Below are 17,730 nucleotides of genomic sequence, written 5' to 3' on the forward strand. Positions count from 1 at the left end.
TGGCGGGGAGGTCGGCAGGGTGCTGCCCCAGGGCGACGGGACTGGAAGTGGCCGGGCCCCCACCTCCGGGCTCCTGCCCGCTGGGCGCATGGGAACCTCTGGCCTCTGGGGCCCCATCCTGACACGCTGCTAACATGCACTGTGGGCACCCTGCAGGACCCTCTGCAATGGCCTCTACTGGAACCCAGCAGTCCCCGACCCCAGCCCAGACCGGAGGGAGGAGAAGGTGCAGGGAGAAGGGGAGGCGCTGGGCAGAGGGCACGGTGGGGCAAAGGCCCGGGCCAGGACTGCTGTTTGTTTGACAAAAGCTGCGAACGGAAGGCCTGGAGCAGAGTGGGGGAGGGTGACACAGGGCACTACAGGGGCAAGGTGGCACGGCCAGGGAGGACCCACCGCACCGACCTCACGACAGCCCAGCCTTCCTCAGCAGTGACAGCAGGGCCCCAGCCCGGACCCGCTGTTCTCAGCCAGGTGGGGGTCCCTCAGCTGCCAGTCTGAGCTCTGACCAGCAGGGCAGGAGCCTCCTGCCCTGAGCACCGGCCTGGCTCCTCCAGGCTACTCAGCTCCCAACAGCCAAGTACACGAGGCGGCCAGGCCGTGCCACAGCCTCCCCATGCCCCGGAGCCCCCACACACCGGCTCCTGCTCAGCAGGCCTGGCTTCCGTGGCCCCAGGCCAGCCCACGTCACTCCTGTCACCTGCCTGGCTTCTACAGAGATCTGGTGGGGCATCGGGCATCCAGCCTCCAGCCAGCCTCCGCATCTGCCGGTTTCCATCCACCCTTGGCGAGCTCTGCCCCAGCAGGGAGGCCCCGCAGAGCCAGGCTGACACTTCCACCCACAAGAGCAGGACTCTCGGTGCAACATCGGAGCTGAGGGGCAGAGACCCAGCTGTGCCTGAAGTTACCTGCGACCCCCAAATGGAGTCCCTTCCCCTGAAGCCATGTGACTCGTATCATCCCTGCCAGAACACACCCTGGGAGGGCCCGAGAGCCTGGAGGAGGGGACGTCACCGCTGGGGTGCAGACGGTCGGGGTGACAGTCCAGGAGCCTCAGCCAGTTCATCCGTCAGCTCAGGCTGCCGTCAGTCACCAAGGAGTGCAGACCAGGCATCCCGAAAGTGGACATGGTGCCCCCCTCTAGAGGCTGAGGTCCCAGGTTCAGAGAGGGTTCCTCCCGGCTCTCCCTCCTGGGCCTGTCAGGCCCCCTGGCTGTGTGGAGCCACCAAGCTGCATCAGAGCCTTGATGACCTCTGTGACGATCCCATCTGCAGATGACAGCACGCCTGACAGGCCTGGGCACTAGGATAGCAGAGCATCTGCCGGGGTCCAGCTGAGCACACAGCAGAGGGGCCTGGAGGGTCCGCCTGCAGCGAGGCGCTTTCCCTCCCGCAGCCAGGTCTCCCCCTGGCCTCGGCCGTCACCCGAGATCGGCCCAAGCCCAGCACAAACCCTCCGTGGTGTCAGCAAGGAGGCCCTGGCTGGGTCCCAGAGTGGGAGTGGCGGCAGGGCCTGGCGAGGTGAAGCTGGCGGGGCAGCGCCTCCCATGGGCTCAGGGCAGGGCTGCAGCGGCCTCCGGTGGCTGTGCGAGCTCAGGACGCCAGCGCCTTCGGCCCAGCCCTGGCCCAGGACTCAGGAGTGGGGGACAGCACTCTGGAGGTACCAGGCGTGGCGGCCTGCCCAGGGCACAAGGCCGGGCTCTGTCTGCCCTGCTGCAGTCTGAGAGCCAAGGGGCCACGGGTGGGACAGGCTGTGTACAGTGGAGGGTGCGACTCGGGGGAGGGAGGGGGTGCCTGTGCTCGCCCACACACAGGGTTCCAGGGAAGGCCTCCCCTCGCCGGCGGCGCTCAAACCAGGGCAAGCAGGGAAAAGCGACAGAGGCCACGGCTGTGGCTGGCACTAAGTCCCCAGGGCAGTGGCCGCTTCACCTGAGAAGCCCACTGGGGGGAAGGGCAGCAGCCATGGGGAGGCTGGGAGCAGGGGCACCTGTCCTCTCAACACTGCTCCCAAAACCCCTGCTGGGCACAGGCAGGGTCCCAGACCAATGCTGGGCCAGGAGGGTGGCTCCCCCAAGCAGGGCCCAGCCGCTCCCTGCCCTCCCCAGCCACACCCACACGCACCAAGCTCCGTTCCAGTGCCCCGCCTTCTGTACTCAAATAAGCAGACTGCGAAAAGGAAACTGGGCATCTCGGATAGACAGAAAACCTGGTTTGGTATAAACTGAGTTCCCTAAAAGTAAGCACCTCAATAGCAAGGCTGTGCCTACAACTGTACCAGGGCCTCCCACAGCGGGGAAGACTCCAGAGGGGGCCAGACGCTGCCTGGCTGCTACCCAGCATCCACCCAAGCCCTCACACTCCCAGAACAAAGGGGATCAGCAGGACACAGCCAAGGTTGGGCACAGACACAGGAACCCCCTTAACTCACACCAAACCCCCACCCACTCCAATAGCCCCACTCACACCAACACCACCTCACACGAACTCCCCATTTACACCAAACCCCCCCACACCAACACCCCCCACTCACACCAACACCCCCACTCTCACCAACACCCCCACTCTCACCAACACCCCCACTCACACCAACACCTCCCACCCTCACCAACACCCCCACTCACACCAACGCCCCCACTCACACCAACACCTCCCACTCTCACCAACACCCCCACTCACACCAACACCTCCACACACACCAACACTCCCACTCTCACCAACACCCCCACACGCACCAACACCTCCCACTCTCACCAACAACCCCCACTCTCACCAACACCCCCACACACACCAACACCCCCACTCACACCAACACCCCCACACACACCAACACCCCTCACTCACACCAACACCCCCACACGCACCAACACCTCCACTCTCACCAACACCCCCACACGCACCAACACTCCCACACACACCAACACCCCCACTCACACCAACACCCCCACACACACCAACACCCCTCACTCACACCAACACCCCCACACGCACCAACACCTCCACTCTCACCAACACCCCCACTCACACCAACACTCCCACTCTCACCAACACCCCCACACGCACCAACACCTCCCACTCTCACCAACAACCCCCACTCTCACCAACACCCCCACACGCACCAACACCTCCCACTCTCACCAACAACCCCCACTCTCACCAACACCCCCACACACACCAACACCCCCACTCACACCAACACCCCCACACACACCAACACCCCTCACTCACACCAACACCCCCACACGCACCAACACCTCCACTCTCACCAACACCCCCACACGCACCAACACTCCCACACACACCAACACCCCCACTCACACCAACACCCCCACACACACCAACACCCCTCACTCACACCAACACCCCCACACGCACCAACACCTCCACTCTCACCAACACCCCCACTCACACCAACACTCCCACTCTCACCAACACCCCCACACGCACCAACACCTCCCACTCTCACCAACAACCCCCACTCTCACCAACACCCCCACACACACCAACACCCCCACTCACACCAACACCCCCACTCTCACCAACACCCCCACACACACCAACACCCCCACTCTCACCAACACCCCCACTCACACCAACACCTCCACACACACCAACACTCCCACTCTCACCAACACCCCCACACGCACCAACACCTCCCACTCTCACCAACAACCCCCACTCTCACCAACACCCCCACACACACCAACACCCCCACTCACACCAACACCCCCACACACACCAACACCCCTCACTCACACCAACACCCCCACACGCACCAACACCTCCACTCTCACCAACACCCCCACACGCACCAACACCCCCACACACACCAACACCCCCACTCACACCAACACCCCCACACACACCAACACCCCTCACTCACACCAACACCCCCACACGCACCAACACCTCCACTCTCACCAACACCCCCACTCACACCAACACTCCCACTCTCACCAACACCCCCACACGCACCAACACCTCCCACTCTCACCAACAACCCCCACTCTCACCAACACCCCCACACACACCAACACCCCCACTCACACCAACACCCCCACACACACCAACACCCCTCACTCACACCAACACCCCCACACGCACCAACACCTCCACTCTCACCAACACCCCCACACGCACCAACACCTCCCACTCTCACCAACACCCCCACTCACACCAACACCCCCACTCACACCAACACCTCCCACTCTCACCAACACCCCCACACACACCAACACCCCCCACTCACACCAACACCCCCACACGCACCAACACCTCCACTCTCACCAACACCCCCACACGCACCAACACCTCCCACTCTCACCAACACCCCCACTCACACCAACACCCCCACTCTCACCAACACCCCCACTCTCACCAACACCCCCACTCACACCAACACCCCCACTCACACCAACACCTCCCACTCTCACCAACACCCCCACACGCACCAACACCTCCCACTCTCACCAACACCCCCACTCACACCAACACTCCCTCACACCAATCCCCCACTTGTGGGTAACCCCCCCATAGGCACCGAGGAATGAGAGCTAAGCAGAACCCGGACACAGTTAGGGCTTAAATATCTCACTTTATAGCGTTACTACTCAGCTATTTCCTTTTATATAATTCTTTATATAATCATATATTAGTTTATAGAATTAGGGCTTGAAGAATCTCTTTATAATCATTAATAGTTGATCGCACGAGTGCCTAAAGAATATTTCCCTACATATATATAATTATATCTTAGTTCATAATCGGAGGAATGCCTGGAGCAGACACAGTGCAGAGCATGATTTAAGGGAAAACAGTTACACCAGGACAAGAATCCATGGCCCAGGCGGCAGCGTTCAGTATCGTAAAGATACCCGCTGTACGGCAGGCTTGGGGCGAGAGCCACTCCTCCTGATCAAGGTGGTGGTAACCCTGACAGCTCTGTCACTGCTGTGTGACTTAAAGCATCCTCTTATAAATCTTCTTAGAAGTAGTTTGCCCATAGATAGAGGTATTGCACACTGCACCCTCTTCACTGCGCACGGCCCATGTTCAAGCCTCGGTGACCTAATGGGTTGGACCCCTCACTGCACACGGCCCTTGCCTTCGTGGGAACGGGCCCCTTGCTGCGCACTGTCCACCTCCCGGCCTAGGTGACCTAATGGGGGTGGACCCCTTGTTTTATTGCTCCCGACCCCATCACTATCCTTGAAGATGATTTCACTCACTGCCCTGCCCCCTAACCTATACACGATAAATACTCACGCTTCTGGGTATTCGGGGCCTCGCCTGACTCCGCTCATAGGTGGCGTGGCCCCCTGAGCCCAGCTGCGTTTTCCTTGTACTTCTGTGTCCTGTCTCTTTCTTCCTCGGATCCTGCGCCTCAGCACAGCATAAGGGACACCCCACGACCCTGTGGGGCCCTCAGCCCTACACTACTCCCAACACCCCCACTCACACCAACACTCTCTCTCACACCCCTAACCAACCCCCCTCACACCAATCCCCTAGTGACGCCAACACCCCCATTCACTCCCACACCCCCCCACCCGGATTCGTCACCACACACTGGCCACCACAACTGACCGAGGAAGAGAACCCTCAGCTCCCTCCCGGTGTCTGGAGCGTCACCTCAGCAGAGGCCCCGAGCTCTGCACCAGGGAGATCACTAGGGCCCAGGGTAGGGGGCAGGCCGCTGACCTGTGACACTGGTGGCCCAGAGCCCCTGGGAAATACCACACCTCAGGTTCCCCACCGTCACCCCCCAGGCCGTGGGGGAGGCAGGGACCCAACGTGCCGTGTGCCAGGTGGGCCCAGGCAGATGTGAGGCCCTCAGCCCCGCAGAGGCGTCGAGCCACCCGGCCCACACTCCGAGCCTCGCTCCTGTAAAACCATTTATTCACAGGTGGGCGGGGTCAGCTGAGCGTGAAGTGCTGGGCACAGACATCGCCTGGCCGTCCCAGCAGCCCCTGGGCTGGGAGAAACTCCAGGGGCACCGGCTCCGGCCCTTTCTTCTTGAGGTCCCGCTCAAAGATCTGCAAAGGACGGTGGCTCTCAGTCTCGGCACGGCCCCTCCCACCCCGGCCCCGGCCCCTCCCACCCCGGCCCCGGCCCCTCCCACCCCGGCCCCGGCCCCTCCCACTCCGGCCCCGGCCCCTCCCACCCCGGCCCCGGCCCCTCCCACCCCGGCCCCGCACCTCATAGGCCGTGAGCTCCAGCAGCGGCACGATGCTGACCTCGGGCATGGACAAGGCCTGGTTGATGACGCTGGCGGCTTTGGACACCTCAGGGTGGTAGTGGCGTTGGAGGGCCTGGGGCAGCAAGGCCGTCAAGGAACAGCTTCCCCGGGCCCCCGCCCTGTGCCCCCAGCCACGGTCTCCTGTGCTGCCAATCAGAGTGGGTAGGGGGGCAGAGCCATGGGGCAGGCCAAGCACCATGCGCCCCCAAATCCCGGGGACCGTGCGGGGGGACACGGCGTGAGGCTATGCGGGAAGTGGCATGGGGAGGGGAGCTGGGCTTTCTGAGGGCCCGAGAGCATGGCAGCAGTGCCCTCACCTGAAGCTCCCACAGGGAGCTCTCCAGGGCCCGGCTCTGGGCCGGGTCCTCCTCTCCTGGATCGTAGGGGTCAGCGTCCAACTCTAGGAATGAGATTCTGGCCCTCGTCTGCCATCCACCTCCCCGGGACGCCAGCACCCCCACCCCCGCTCCGACCCAGCCTCCGAGAGCCCCAACTCACCAGGCCCGTGCGGGCGGTGCACCAGGACGCGGCAGGCGGGGTGCCGGCGCAGCAGGTTACAGATGAAGGGCAGGACCATGAGCAGGGCCTCGGGGGGAGCCGTCAGGGCCAGGCGGGCCAGGCGCTTGGCGAAGGCAGCCACCAGGTAGGCGGGGAGGTGGCTGGCAGGGCAGTGGTGGTGAGGCAGGGCTGGGACTGCGAGCCCCCACCACCCTCCCAGCTGTAGCCACACGGAGCCAGGCAGGGCCAGGCGCCCCAGGACTCACGAAGACGACAGGAAGAGGTCAGCCAGGTGGAAGAAGCGGGCTCGGTACTTGACGTGAAAGACGGAAGGGTCCAGGAGGCCATAGAGCTTCCGGTAGAAGTCAGGGTACTCCCTGCAGGCCGGGGAAACGAGCAGTGAATGGAGCGGGCCTGGAACTGCGGCCTCCGGGGCCAGGGTCTCCCTCGGCACCCCCTCCCCCTGCCCAGGGGTCCAACGCCATGGCCTGTGAGGAGAGCAAGGACCCTGCCAGGGCTGGGTGGGAAGGGAACAGAGGAGCGGGTCTGGGGCTGGGTGGGAAAGGGACTGAGGAGCGGGGCTGGGGCCGGGGCCGGGTGGGAAGGGGACAGGGGGAGCGGGGCTGGGGCCAGGGCCAGGTGGGAAGGGGACGGGGGAGCGGGGCTGGCGGATTGGGAAGACCTGCACCCCCGCGACACTCACAGGTTGTGCTTGTGAATCAGGATGAACAGCCCGTTCAAGGCCAAGAGGCTGAGAGCACCTCCTGCAGACAGACACAGGCTGGAGCCGCAGCGACCTCGCTTTCATCCCACCCCCTGCCCACACTGGGTGTAAGTCTGTCCCCTCCAACTGCCCTGTGGGCCGGAAGTTGGAGACCACATGCCAGGTGGGGGAGTGGGGGGTAGAGGCACCGTGGGTTAGGGTTAGGGTTAGGTTAGGATCAGGGAAGAGGTGCTACGGAGGTAGGAGTGGGGGGGAGGCGCTGCGGGGGTGGGAGAGCGGGGGGGGGGGGATGGCGTTGCGGGGGTGGGAGAGCGGTGGGGGAGGTGTTGCGGGGGGAGGGCGGGGGGGGGATGGCGTTGCGGGGGTGGCGTTGCGGGGGGAGAGCGGGGGGGGATGGCGTTGCGGGGGTGGGAGGCGTTGCGGGGGGGAGAGCGGGGCGTGGGGAGGCGCTGTTCCCTGTGTGTGAGCGAGGCGCCCGCACTCACCCAGGTCGCAGGCGCGGGTGAGGAAGTCAATCATGAGCGTGGGCTGTGCCAGCTGCGGCAGGATGGCATCATGCACGATCACCAGCACCTTCTTGTAGAGGCTGAGGGGCAGCTGGGCAAGGGCAGGCAGGTCAGGGTGAGGCTCCCCGCTTGGGAAGAGCGGGCACCGCCCCGCCCACCACCCGGCCTACCTTGTGCTTGAGGAAGTTGAGCCACATGGCCTGGAAAGCCTTCCTGTGCTCCTGCAACGGGGTCCAGGCCTCACTCACCACCCTCTACCGCTGACCCGGGGCCCAAGCAGCTGCCAGAGTCCCCCAGAGCCCAGCCCTGAGATCCAGCACAGGCCCGATCCCCTTCTCTGACCCCGCCTTCCCCTTCCTGTCGCGGGCTCAGAAGCTCTCATCTTCAGGTGCAAGTCACGAGCGCCTGGCCCTTGAGATTGGGGTCTCAGAACAGCTAGGAAAGCGGCCTTGGAAGACGAGGGCCAAGAGGGGGGCTGCAGCCACACAGCCCGCAGGGGCCACAAGTGGCACCAGAGGCTCCAGACCCCGAGAGGTGACGGGCTCTGACCTGAGGGAGGCCCCTCCCACGCTTCTTTGTGAGTGAGCCGGCGGCCGTGCGAGCTGCCACCTGTGCCCTGGGGGTTTTCTCAGGTGAAGAAGTTGGCAGTGGGCCTCCTCGGGGCCACACCCATGCCCCACACGCACCCCCAAACCTCTGGAGGTTACCTGGCCCTCCAGAGGCAACTGACCTTCAGGTGAGCGACCTTCCAGGTGTCCGACAGCTCTGCAGGGAAAGCGAGAGCAAGGCGTCACCTGACCCGCAGGGGAGGCAGACGAAGGCCCAGCCGTGTCCGCCCCAGCCCTCGGGACACTCACCCGCACGCTTCACATAGAAGCTGGAGGCGGTGGGCTCCCGGCGGGGCAGGCTCACGGAGGACAGCAGCGTGAAGGCGTTGTTCCAGAAGGCGGGGGGCACCTGCAGAGCCGGGACTCAGTGTCTGGATGCCACCCTGGTCCCTGCCTCCTCAAGGCACCAGCATGACGCTGGCTACAGGACCTGGCCGCTCACCTCGGGGTGCTGACCGGTGACCCGGGCCACAGTGTCCACGGCTGCCCGCATGGCGTGGTAGCGGATGTCATCATGGTCGAGGTACTCCCGGAACTGGGACAGGAGCAGGCTTTGGTCCTCCTCAGGAGACAGCAGGCCTCCCACCACCAGCTGGAGGTAAGGAGCAGTGAAGAGCCTGGCCTAGCACAGGCCAGCATGGGCCAAGCAGGTGGCCCCGCCCCGCCGAGCCCCCCGCCCAGACTCCTGGCTAGGTGGGCCAGGAGAGGCACCCCCATGCACAGGAGCCGCAGGAGGGTCCCAGCTCAGCGCAGTGGGCCCCGCCCCCACAACAGGGCCATCCTGGGCTCGGGCCAGCCAGGTCCTCTGGGAGTCCCGCAAGGCCCTCACCTTGAAGAGGTCTTGGGGGAACAGGTAGTTGCCTTCCCACTTGGGCTTCTCCAGTGGGTGCGCTCCTTCCAGCTGCACGAACTTCATGAGTGTGCCCAGGGCCAGCTCCTGGGAAGGGGGCAGTGCAGAGGGGCTATAATGCCGTCACCCACGGATGGCCCAGAGCTCAGCCCAGTCAGGGAGGCCCTCACACCCAGGCCCAGCCCTGAGAAACAGGGGACCGGCCTTCTCTTGCTCCACACACCGCCAGATGCCACTCTAGGCTTCCACATCCCACCCATGACGTGGGGATGACAAGATCCTGAGTGAAAGACAGAGTCTGGCCAGGGAAGGGCACATAGGCCAGGTCTGCTTTATGAGCCACTGGACTGCTCTCTGGTCACCTGTGTCATGGCAATACCACCATAACCCTCGGGAACCGCTGTGAAAACAGGCGTGTGACACCAGCATGGTGTCGAGAAGGAGCCACACATCCTGTGACCCCCTCATGAGGAGCATGTAGAGGAAGCAAACCCACTGATGCAGAAAGTAGATTAGTGGTTGCCCAGGGCTGGGTGAGGAATGCGTGGGACATGGGAGTGATAATTTGTACAGGATTTCCTTTGGGGCAATGACAACATTCTGGACAGCGGCGACCAGTGCACGCCTCTGCGAACGTAGTAACGTGCTAACTGCGCATGAGTTATTTCTCAGTACGGCTTTTAAGAAAGCTCGTAACTCATTCCCGTGGCTGCAGACCACAGTGGGCTAAGCAAACACATCTGCGGCCTGGACTGGCATGAGGTTTGGCGCGTGTGTTCTATGCAAACACACAGATCCCCGTCGATACCACTGGAGGCGAAGACAGGCTCTGACTCTTCCCCTTCAATATTCAGCATGGGACTTGACAGCCATGCTTCTGAACCGGACTGAACGCCCACAAGGTGACACTCCCATGAACCGGGTGACACGAGGCTGCCCACCAGAACACTGGTCAAAGGTAGGAAGCAGCTTTCCCTGGACAACTGTGGGAGCCCCAGACCTCTGCTCTGTGGATAGCCTGGGCGGGGGGTGCAAGGAATGGACGAGGATGAGGCCAGCCCAATGATCCCAAAGACCCACCTTGACCTGAAAGGAGGGGTGCCCCAGGAGCTCCCCAAGGCGACTGCGGCAGCTGTGATAGCGGTGTCTCATCCACACCCTGTACTTGCGCATGGCTCCCTTGGACCCTGCAGACAGGGTGGTCAGACCCCATGAGGCCCACATATGCCAGCCCGGGCCCAGCCCAAGGTCCCAGGCCTGACCCCACCCTCCCACTGTCTTCTGCTCACCCTCCACAGGTCACTATGGCCCCTAGACCTGTGCTGGGACCAGCACATGCCCTGAGCCCTGCAAACAGGAAGAGCAGCTCCTACCCAGGGACTGCTCCAGCCAAGCTGCCAGGGACAGGATCCCCACCCCCACTTTACTCTAAGACCTGATGTCCCCAGGATGGGAACCTAAATCTCCGATTTTAAGTGACAGTATCAGCATCAATCAACATCAAATGACAAGGGATATAAAACACACGCATTCGTGTAAGCCCAGCTGCAGAGCACCCATGTCGCCCCTCCCCAGCGGCACTGCCCATCCTCCGCGGTGGGTCTGGTGTGTCCTCCCCCCGGCCTGCACGGCCTGTGCTAGGATCGGGGACGCTCATGCCACGGTGATAAAGCCTCCCTCCGACCCAGACGAAGAGGAGGAGCAGCCCTGGGGCCCTCCAGTGGTTACCTGTCATGACCATCTCCTCAGAGGGCAGCTGGCCCACAAACAGCTCTCCCCGCTCCAGCAACGCCCCAAAAAGACGGCTGCACGTGCGGACTGCTTCCTGGATCTCCTCCTGGTCCTCAGACTGCAGGAAAGGCGGCGGCAGGGTGCCCAGCCGGGAACTGTCACCTTCGCCCCCGCCTAGGCCGCCCCCCACTCCTGCTCCCCTTCCCCTCGGGACGCCAGCCCCGTCATCCCCGGCCCGTGACCCACGCGCCTCCCACCCTGACCCGCCAACGCCGTCTCTGAACCTCCCAGGGCCCTACCGCCGCAGCCCCCCATTCAAGTCCCCCTCCGGGGCTACGACCCCAGCCCTGCGACGCCGCCGGACCCACCTGCAGCACCGCCAGGATGTCGAAAACGGCGTTGGCCTCACTGCGGCTCGCCAGCACCGCCTCCAGGCGGCGGCCCAGCGCCCGGCGAGCGCCCGCGGCGCCCGACTCCCGCTCCATGACGCCCCCAACACAGAAAAACGTGGATGCCGAGCCGCGGGCGCTCCCGTGGCGTCGCCGCCGCGCGTAGAGTCCGACGTCATCTCCATGCGCCACACCCAAACCCCACCTTTGCGCGCCGAGCCCGAGTCCCAGGCGTGCCGCCGACGTCATCACCGCGCGCCGAGCCCGAGTCCCAGGCGTGCGGCTGGCCATGGCGCTGTTCTACATCGCGCGGTACCCGGGACCCGAGACGGCGGCAGATGCGGGGTCGGAGGTTGGGGCGCACGGTCGGGCCCGCACGCTGCTCGAGCGGCTGCAGATCCGAGCCAGCGAGCGGCAGCGGCAGCGGGAGCCCGCGCCGACCGAGGCGGCTGCGCCGACCGAGCCGGCAGGCAGGAAGCGACGGCGGCCCCGGCGGCGGCGGCGGCGGGTGGTGAACGGCGCGGAGCCGGAGAGCCCGGAGACGCGTCGGGGAAAGCGGCGGAAGGCGGACGGCGAGGACGCGGGCGCAGGTGGGCCGCGGCGCGCGGGGCGAGCGGGCTCCCTCCGAGGCGCCAGCGACCCGATGTTGACGCGCTGCCCAGCAGGTGTCTGCCAGGCCGAAAGCAGCGAGGAGGCGCCGGGGGAGCGCGGCGCAGGGAGCGGCGAGGAGGCGCCGGGGGAGCGCGGCGCAGGGAGCGGCGAGGAGGCGCCGGGGGAGCGCGGCGCCTGCGCCAAGGCGGCTCCAGACGGACGGGTCCCGGAGGAGGCGGCCGGACCCCTGGCTCCCGGCCTGGTGCTCGGTGGATTCGGGAGGAGGAAGGCGCCGAAGGTGAGCGGCGGCGGCCGGGACGGTGGTCGGCCTGGGAGTGGAGGCGGCCGCCCAGGGAGGCTTCGTTGAGCAAGTGTTGCCTCGCTGCCGAGCCTGCAGTTTCTTCCCCTAGGGGTCTGGAGTCTGCACGTACGCAGCTCCCGCTTCCGCGGTTGCTCTGTCCTCCCGCGGCGCCCGCCAGCTTTCCTGTAGGGTGTGTGCTTTCGCGAACCTGCGGGGTCTCCTGCTGTGCGCTCACCGCCTCAGGAGCAAGTCAGAGGCTGTTCCACAAACCCCTGGCAGCTGTTTTTGCTTAGTTTAGCGCAGGTGGCTTTAGGTAGAGATACCTGGGAGGCAGGTGAAGAAAACAAGAGGTTTGGCAGAGTGCTTGGGCACTTTAGGGAGGGTCGAAGAGGTTCTCTTTGACCTGGAAGCAAAAATTTGAAGCCACGTCAAGGTTGGGGTTTGGGGGTGCCAGGCAGAGGCCTTGAGGCAGGGACACTGGCGTGGCTGGGGCAGGTGAGCGCCAGGTCACAGGGTCTCCTGGGTGCGGGCAGGTGGGTGCCACCGTGGGTTGATAGGAGGCTACTGGCTGAGTGTGTTCAGGGGGTGGCATCTGCTATTGCTGTTTAATTTCTCTGAAGGCTGCATGGAAAGCATCTCTCGGGGCTGAGGAGCTGGAGACTCGAGAGGACGCTTCCCTGGCCTCCCTCCCACAGCCTCTTCTGCCCTGGGCTTCACCTGAGAACCTGCAAAACACTCACCTAGTCTCTTTGCTTTTGGTGACAGGTCCAGCCTTTCCTGCCTAAGTGGCTGGCTGAGCCCAGCTGTGTCAGAAAGAACGTGACCGAAGACCTGATTCCTATTGAGGACATCCCTGAGGTCCACCCTGACCTGCAGAAGCAGCTGCGCGCACACGGCATCTCGTCCTACTTTCCAGGTGCCCCAGCCCCAGCCAGGCAAATGAGGGGCACCTCCCTGGGCACTCACACAAGAGGCTGCGTGGCTACGGCTCAGGCCACGGCGGTGCCAAGTGTGGTCTCAGCACCCTCAAGCTCACGGTTCCCACTGGGGTCTCCTGAGGCTGGTGCTGCTCGGGGTCCTGGTGCCAGCCTCCAGGGAGTGGTTCCCAGCCTCCAACAGAGCAACCCAGAGCAGAGGCCACAGGCAGGGAGGCGGCAGGCCCAGGCACAAACACAGCTTCTCACCTTCCTCGTCCAGTGCAGGCAGCTGTGATTCCTGCTCTCCTGGAGAGTGCAGCCTGCGGGTTCCTGGTGGGCAGAGGCAGCTACCGGCCTAGCGACCTCTGTGTTTCTGCTCCAACAGGCAGTGGGAAGACGCTGGCCTTCGTCATCCCTGTGGTGCAGGTCTGTGTGGGGGTCCCCTTCCTCTGCAGCAGGTGTGCAGTGGGCAGGGAACGGCCTTGCTGATGCAGGCGATCCTTCCCCCAGGTCTGTGTGGGGGTCCCCTTCCTCTGCAGCAGGTGTGCAGTGGGCAGGGAACAGCCTTGCTGATGCAGGTGTTCCTTCCCCCAGCTCTGTGTGGGGGTCCCCTTCCTCTGCAGCAGGTGTGCAGAGGGCAGGGAACAGCCTTGCTGACATGGGCGCCCCCTCCCCCGTAGGCCCTGCTGTCAAGAGTGGTGTGCCATGTTCGTGCGCTGGTTGTGCTGCCCACCAAGGAGCTGGCCCAGCAGGTACAAGGACCCTAGACCTGGAGCTTGGCACCACCAGCCTCAGCTTCCCTGCTGAGTGCACAGGGATCGGCCCTTGGGTGACCCAGACTAGATCTGGAGTTCTTTTTGCTGCAGTGGGGGGACACTAGCTACTTCCAGGCCAGTGACAAACTCCTCCTGCAGGTGAGCAAAGTCTTCAACATCTACACAGATGCTACACCCCTGAGAGTCTCCCTGGTTACAGGACAGAAGTCTCTGGCCAAGGAGCAGGAGAGCCTTGTCCAGAAAACGTAGGTTGTGTCAGGATGTGGGTTTTTCAGGGGGGCCCTGCTCAGCCCTGCATGTGGCCTGAGGAACCACAGGAGCAGAGGAGGGACTGCCATGTTTAACCATCTGCTCCTGTGAGGAGGAGGAGCTGCCATCCGCCCCTTCCCCTGTGGGGTGGAGTCAGGGCTGTGGGCGAGGCTGCATCTTGCTGTCCAGATCCCTGGAGGAAGCTGCCTTCTTTCAAGTCACTCTCCGTTCTGTAGAGCTGACGGGTACCGCTGCTTGGCTGACATTGTGGTAGCCACTCCCGGCCGCCTGGTGGATCACATAGACCAGACCCCAGGATTCAGCCTCCAGCAGCTCCGCTTCCTGGTAGGTCCCCTGCCCCTGGGCCTGGGCTTTGAGGTCAGGGCCACGCCACCCAGTCCCAGGCTCCCTGTCTCCCTGCAGATCATTGACGAGGCAGACCGGATGATCGACAGCATGCATCAGTCCTGGCTGCCACGGGTGGTGGCGGCCGCCTTCCAGAGTGAGGACCCTGCAGACCCCTGTGCCCTGCTCCAGCGGAGGCAGGCCCAGGCTGTGACAGCCGCCAGGTATTCGGCAGCACGCCCAGGTGCTGGCTCCCCCTAGCAGAGGCCTCTGCGCACAGCTCTCCGTTTTCCGCACCTGGAGACAAGGCTGGCTGGAGCTCCAGTGCTCAGAACCGTGTCGTTCTGTCATGTGAGCCAGACCCATTTTGCTCCTGGTCCACATGGCGTGAGGAATCCCATTCCCGGGGGTCTCGGGACGGCCACTGGCAGAGTGCCAGCAACACCCCCTTCTCTTCCAGCACCTGCTGTCCCCAGATGCCCCTGCAGAAGCTGCTCTTCTCAGCTACTCTGACCCAGAATCCCGAAAAGCTGCAGCAGCTGGGCCTCCACCAGCCCCGGCTTTTCTCCACAGGGCTGGCACATAGGGGCCTGGAAGAGACAGACGGGGACAGGGAATCAGGGAAGTATGCCTTCCCTGTTGGGCTCACAGTGAGTAGGATGCAGGCAGGGCAGAGGTTTGTGCTAGGAGCCTGGGCCCCAACCCCCACCCCAACCCCCACCCCCTGCTGTCCCTGCAGCACCACTACGTGCCCTGCAGCCTCAGCTCTAAGCCGCTGGTCGTCCTGCACCTGGTACTGGAGATGGGCTTCTCGAGGGTTCTCTGCTTCACTAACTCCCGAGAGAACTCCCACAGGTGAGGCCCCGCTGGGCTGGGGGCGGCAGAGGCAGCCTGGTCCCAGCACCCCTAGGCTCCAGCCTTTTTTCTGCCTAGGCTCTTCCTGCTGGTGCAAGCTTTTGGGGGTGTGGATGTAGCCGAATTCTCTTCGCGCTACGGGCCTGGCCAGAGGAGGGCGATCCTGAAGCAGTTTGAACAGGGGAAGATCCAGCTGTGAGTCCCTGGGCAGGGGCAAGGCCTCTGTGGGGTGGGCGCAGGGGGCCACAGTGCTCGTGTCCCGGCAGGCTCATCAGCACGGACGCCACTGCCCGGGGCATCGACGTGCAGGGCGTGGAGCTGGTGGTGAACTACGATGCTCCCCAGTACCTGAGAACCTATGTGCACCGGTGAGTGTGGCGACTGGGGGGCCTGGGGCTTCGTGACCTCCTGGGCATCGTATGTGGGACCATCTGCCTGGTTTGGGGTGGAGTTGGCGTGGGGAGAGGCCATCGCTGGTCAGACCCTGGGAGGCCCAGGCCCATCTGGAGACAGCCGTGTTTGCTTCCAGGGTCGGGAGGACGGCCCGAGCTGGGAAAACCGGACAGGCCTTCACGCTGCTCCTGAAAGTGCAGGTGAGGCCGCGGGGGTCTTGGTGTTTCTGCTGCCTGGGTGACGAGGGGCTGGTCCAAGAACCCCGTTCCACCTGTTTGCTTCCTTCCAGGAGAGGAGATTCCTCCGGATGCTGGCTGAAGCTGGGGCACCTGCGTTGCAGCGGCATGAGCTATCCAGCAAGCTGCTGCAGCCGCTGGTGCCCAGGTACGAGGAGGCCCTGTCCCAGCTGGAGGAGTCCGTCAAGGTAAGGGCCGCAGGGCCCAGCACGAGACCCTCTGGGGAGGGCGTTTGCAGGGAGGACGTTGCCACCACAGGTGGAGAAAGGAGGAACAAACAGGAAAGCAAGAAGGGAACAGAGGGTCACACAAGGTGTCCTCCAACTTCTGGCCTGAGGGCGTGGTGGAGATACGCAGCCCAGGGAGGGCTTCCGGTGGGGCCAGGGCCAGGCGCTTCCTGTCCTCAGCGCCCCGCAGGCATGAGGGGAAGGAGTGTGGATGCTGAGCCTCCCTTTTGCTCCACAGGAAGAGCGGAAGCAGAAGGCGGCCTAGGCTGGGTCTTGGAGGCCGAGGGGCCGAACGCCCGCCGCCCTTACCCTCTCCCAGTGTGGTCCTGACCACCGGATGCTGTGTGTGAAGACAGGACTCCCCTGGGCTCCTGAGGAAGCAGCCAGTGGACATGGCCTTCCTCCTGAGTGTCCTCTGTGCCAGGCAGCTGGGCGTCAGAGCTCAGGCACCGGCTCAGACCGGAGGCGTTAGGGGCTGTCACTTTCACAGCAAGAAGCCACCGAAGTTTTGGCCCCAGGTCAGGATGGCCGCTGGGAGTGGAGCCTTGTAAAACTGGAAAGCACTCTGAAACAGAGGCCGTGGCTCCTGTCATTGTGGCTAAGAGTTGGGGGGATTAACCCTGAGCTAGTGATAAAACTAGTTCTTAAAGCAACACCAGCGTATCCACCATCTTCCCTCGGAAAGGTCACTCGAGTCCCTCGCTCACATGTGGGTGAGAGCCCACAGGCCAAACGCTGAGAAACGCTGGTAAATGCTTCCCCAGGCCCGTCACGCAGACCCCAGGAAGGGGACGTTGCCCGTGAAATGCTTCCATTGTCACAGACCAAAGAAGTCAGTGGTGTGGTCGGCATCTAGTCCCCACCCAGGTGTGAACTCAGCATGAAACGTTCTCACTGCGAACATGGTGGGAAACATGCCTTGGAAGCACTGACCACTGTCCATGAGGAGGCTTTGTTTTGAAAGTTTTCTGTGATATTAAACTTCAGAAAAACGAGTGAACTGTGGTTTTTCCGCCTGGAGATATTTCCCGCGTCAGTGAGTGACGGTGTGAAAACGTTCTTGAGACCGAGGCTCACTGCGAGATCCACTCGCTTCTCCCGCAGCCACAGGCTGGGAGACCTGAAGTCCACGAGCAGGATGGACGCTCTGGGGACTCAGGCGAGAAACCTCACACCAACACGCGCACCCTTCACAGGGATACGAGCGCGGCGTCCGCACGCCAGGCACGCGCACCCTTCGTAGGGATGTGAGCGCGGCGTCCGCACGCCAGGCACACGCACCCTTCGTAGGGATGTGAGCGCG

The 17,730-nt window shown here is 63.7% G+C and overlaps 2 protein-coding genes across 2 annotated transcripts; one reads left to right on the forward strand and one right to left on the reverse strand.

Annotated features, from left to right (window-relative positions):
- Positions 1-5,874: 5,874 nt before the first annotated feature.
- On the reverse strand, positions 5,875-11,661 carry NOC4L (nucleolar complex associated 4 homolog). Its single transcript, XM_064379534.1, has 15 exons — positions 11,517-11,661; positions 11,146-11,266; positions 10,498-10,604; positions 9,397-9,504; positions 9,010-9,159; positions 8,817-8,916; positions 8,690-8,724; positions 8,130-8,180; positions 7,939-8,050; positions 7,433-7,493; positions 6,996-7,106; positions 6,730-6,890; positions 6,549-6,631; positions 6,191-6,304; positions 5,875-6,028 (listed from the first exon to the last, which is right to left on the reverse strand). Exons 1-15 carry the CDS (start codon positions 11,631-11,633, stop codon positions 5,909-5,911), a joined length of 1,551 nt encoding a protein of 516 aa, XP_064235604.1. The 5' UTR covers positions 11,634-11,661; the 3' UTR covers positions 5,875-5,908.
- Positions 11,662-11,826: 165 nt separating this feature from the next.
- DDX51 (DEAD-box helicase 51) lies at positions 11,827-17,422 on the forward strand. The gene is made up of 14 exons (XM_064379472.1): positions 11,827-12,426; positions 13,195-13,345; positions 13,627-13,772; positions 14,027-14,098; positions 14,261-14,367; positions 14,608-14,716; positions 14,795-14,940; positions 15,177-15,366; positions 15,456-15,571; positions 15,650-15,766; positions 15,838-15,939; positions 16,101-16,164; positions 16,254-16,388; positions 16,666-17,422. Exons 1-14 carry the CDS (start codon positions 11,827-11,829, stop codon positions 16,690-16,692), a joined length of 2,082 nt encoding a protein of 693 aa, XP_064235542.1. The 3' UTR covers positions 16,693-17,422.
- Positions 17,423-17,730: the final 308 nt, after the last annotated feature.

The sequence above is a fragment of the Aotus nancymaae genome, unplaced genomic scaffold (genome assembly GCF_030222135.1).
Source record: "Aotus nancymaae isolate 86718 unplaced genomic scaffold, 86718_ANA_hifiasm-v0.15.2.pri h1tg000021l, whole genome shotgun sequence".
Classification (NCBI taxonomy): Eukaryota; Metazoa; Chordata; class Mammalia; order Primates; family Aotidae; genus Aotus; species Aotus nancymaae.

Coding starts and splice junctions, on each gene's coding strand:
- NOC4L (XM_064379534.1), bottom strand. CDS start 11,633: ATGGAGCGGGAGTCGGGCGCCGCGGGCGCTCGCCGGGCGCTGGGCCGC. Junction 8,051..8,129: donor TCAACTTCCTCAAGCACAAG/GTAGGCCGGGTG, acceptor GCCCTTGCCCAG/CTGCCCCTCAGCCTCTACAA. Junction 6,632..6,729: donor GCACCGCCCGCACGGGCCTG/GTGAGTTGGGGC, acceptor TCTCATTCCTAG/AGTTGGACGCTGACCCCTAC.
- DDX51 (XM_064379472.1), top strand. CDS start 11,827: ATGGCGCTGTTCTACATCGCGCGGTACCCGGGACCCGAGACGGCGGCA. Junction 14,099..14,260: donor CCAAGGAGCTGGCCCAGCAG/GTACAAGGACCC, acceptor CTCCTCCTGCAG/GTGAGCAAAGTCTTCAACAT. Junction 16,389..16,665: donor AGCTGGAGGAGTCCGTCAAG/GTAAGGGCCGCA, acceptor TTTGCTCCACAG/GAAGAGCGGAAGCAGAAGGC.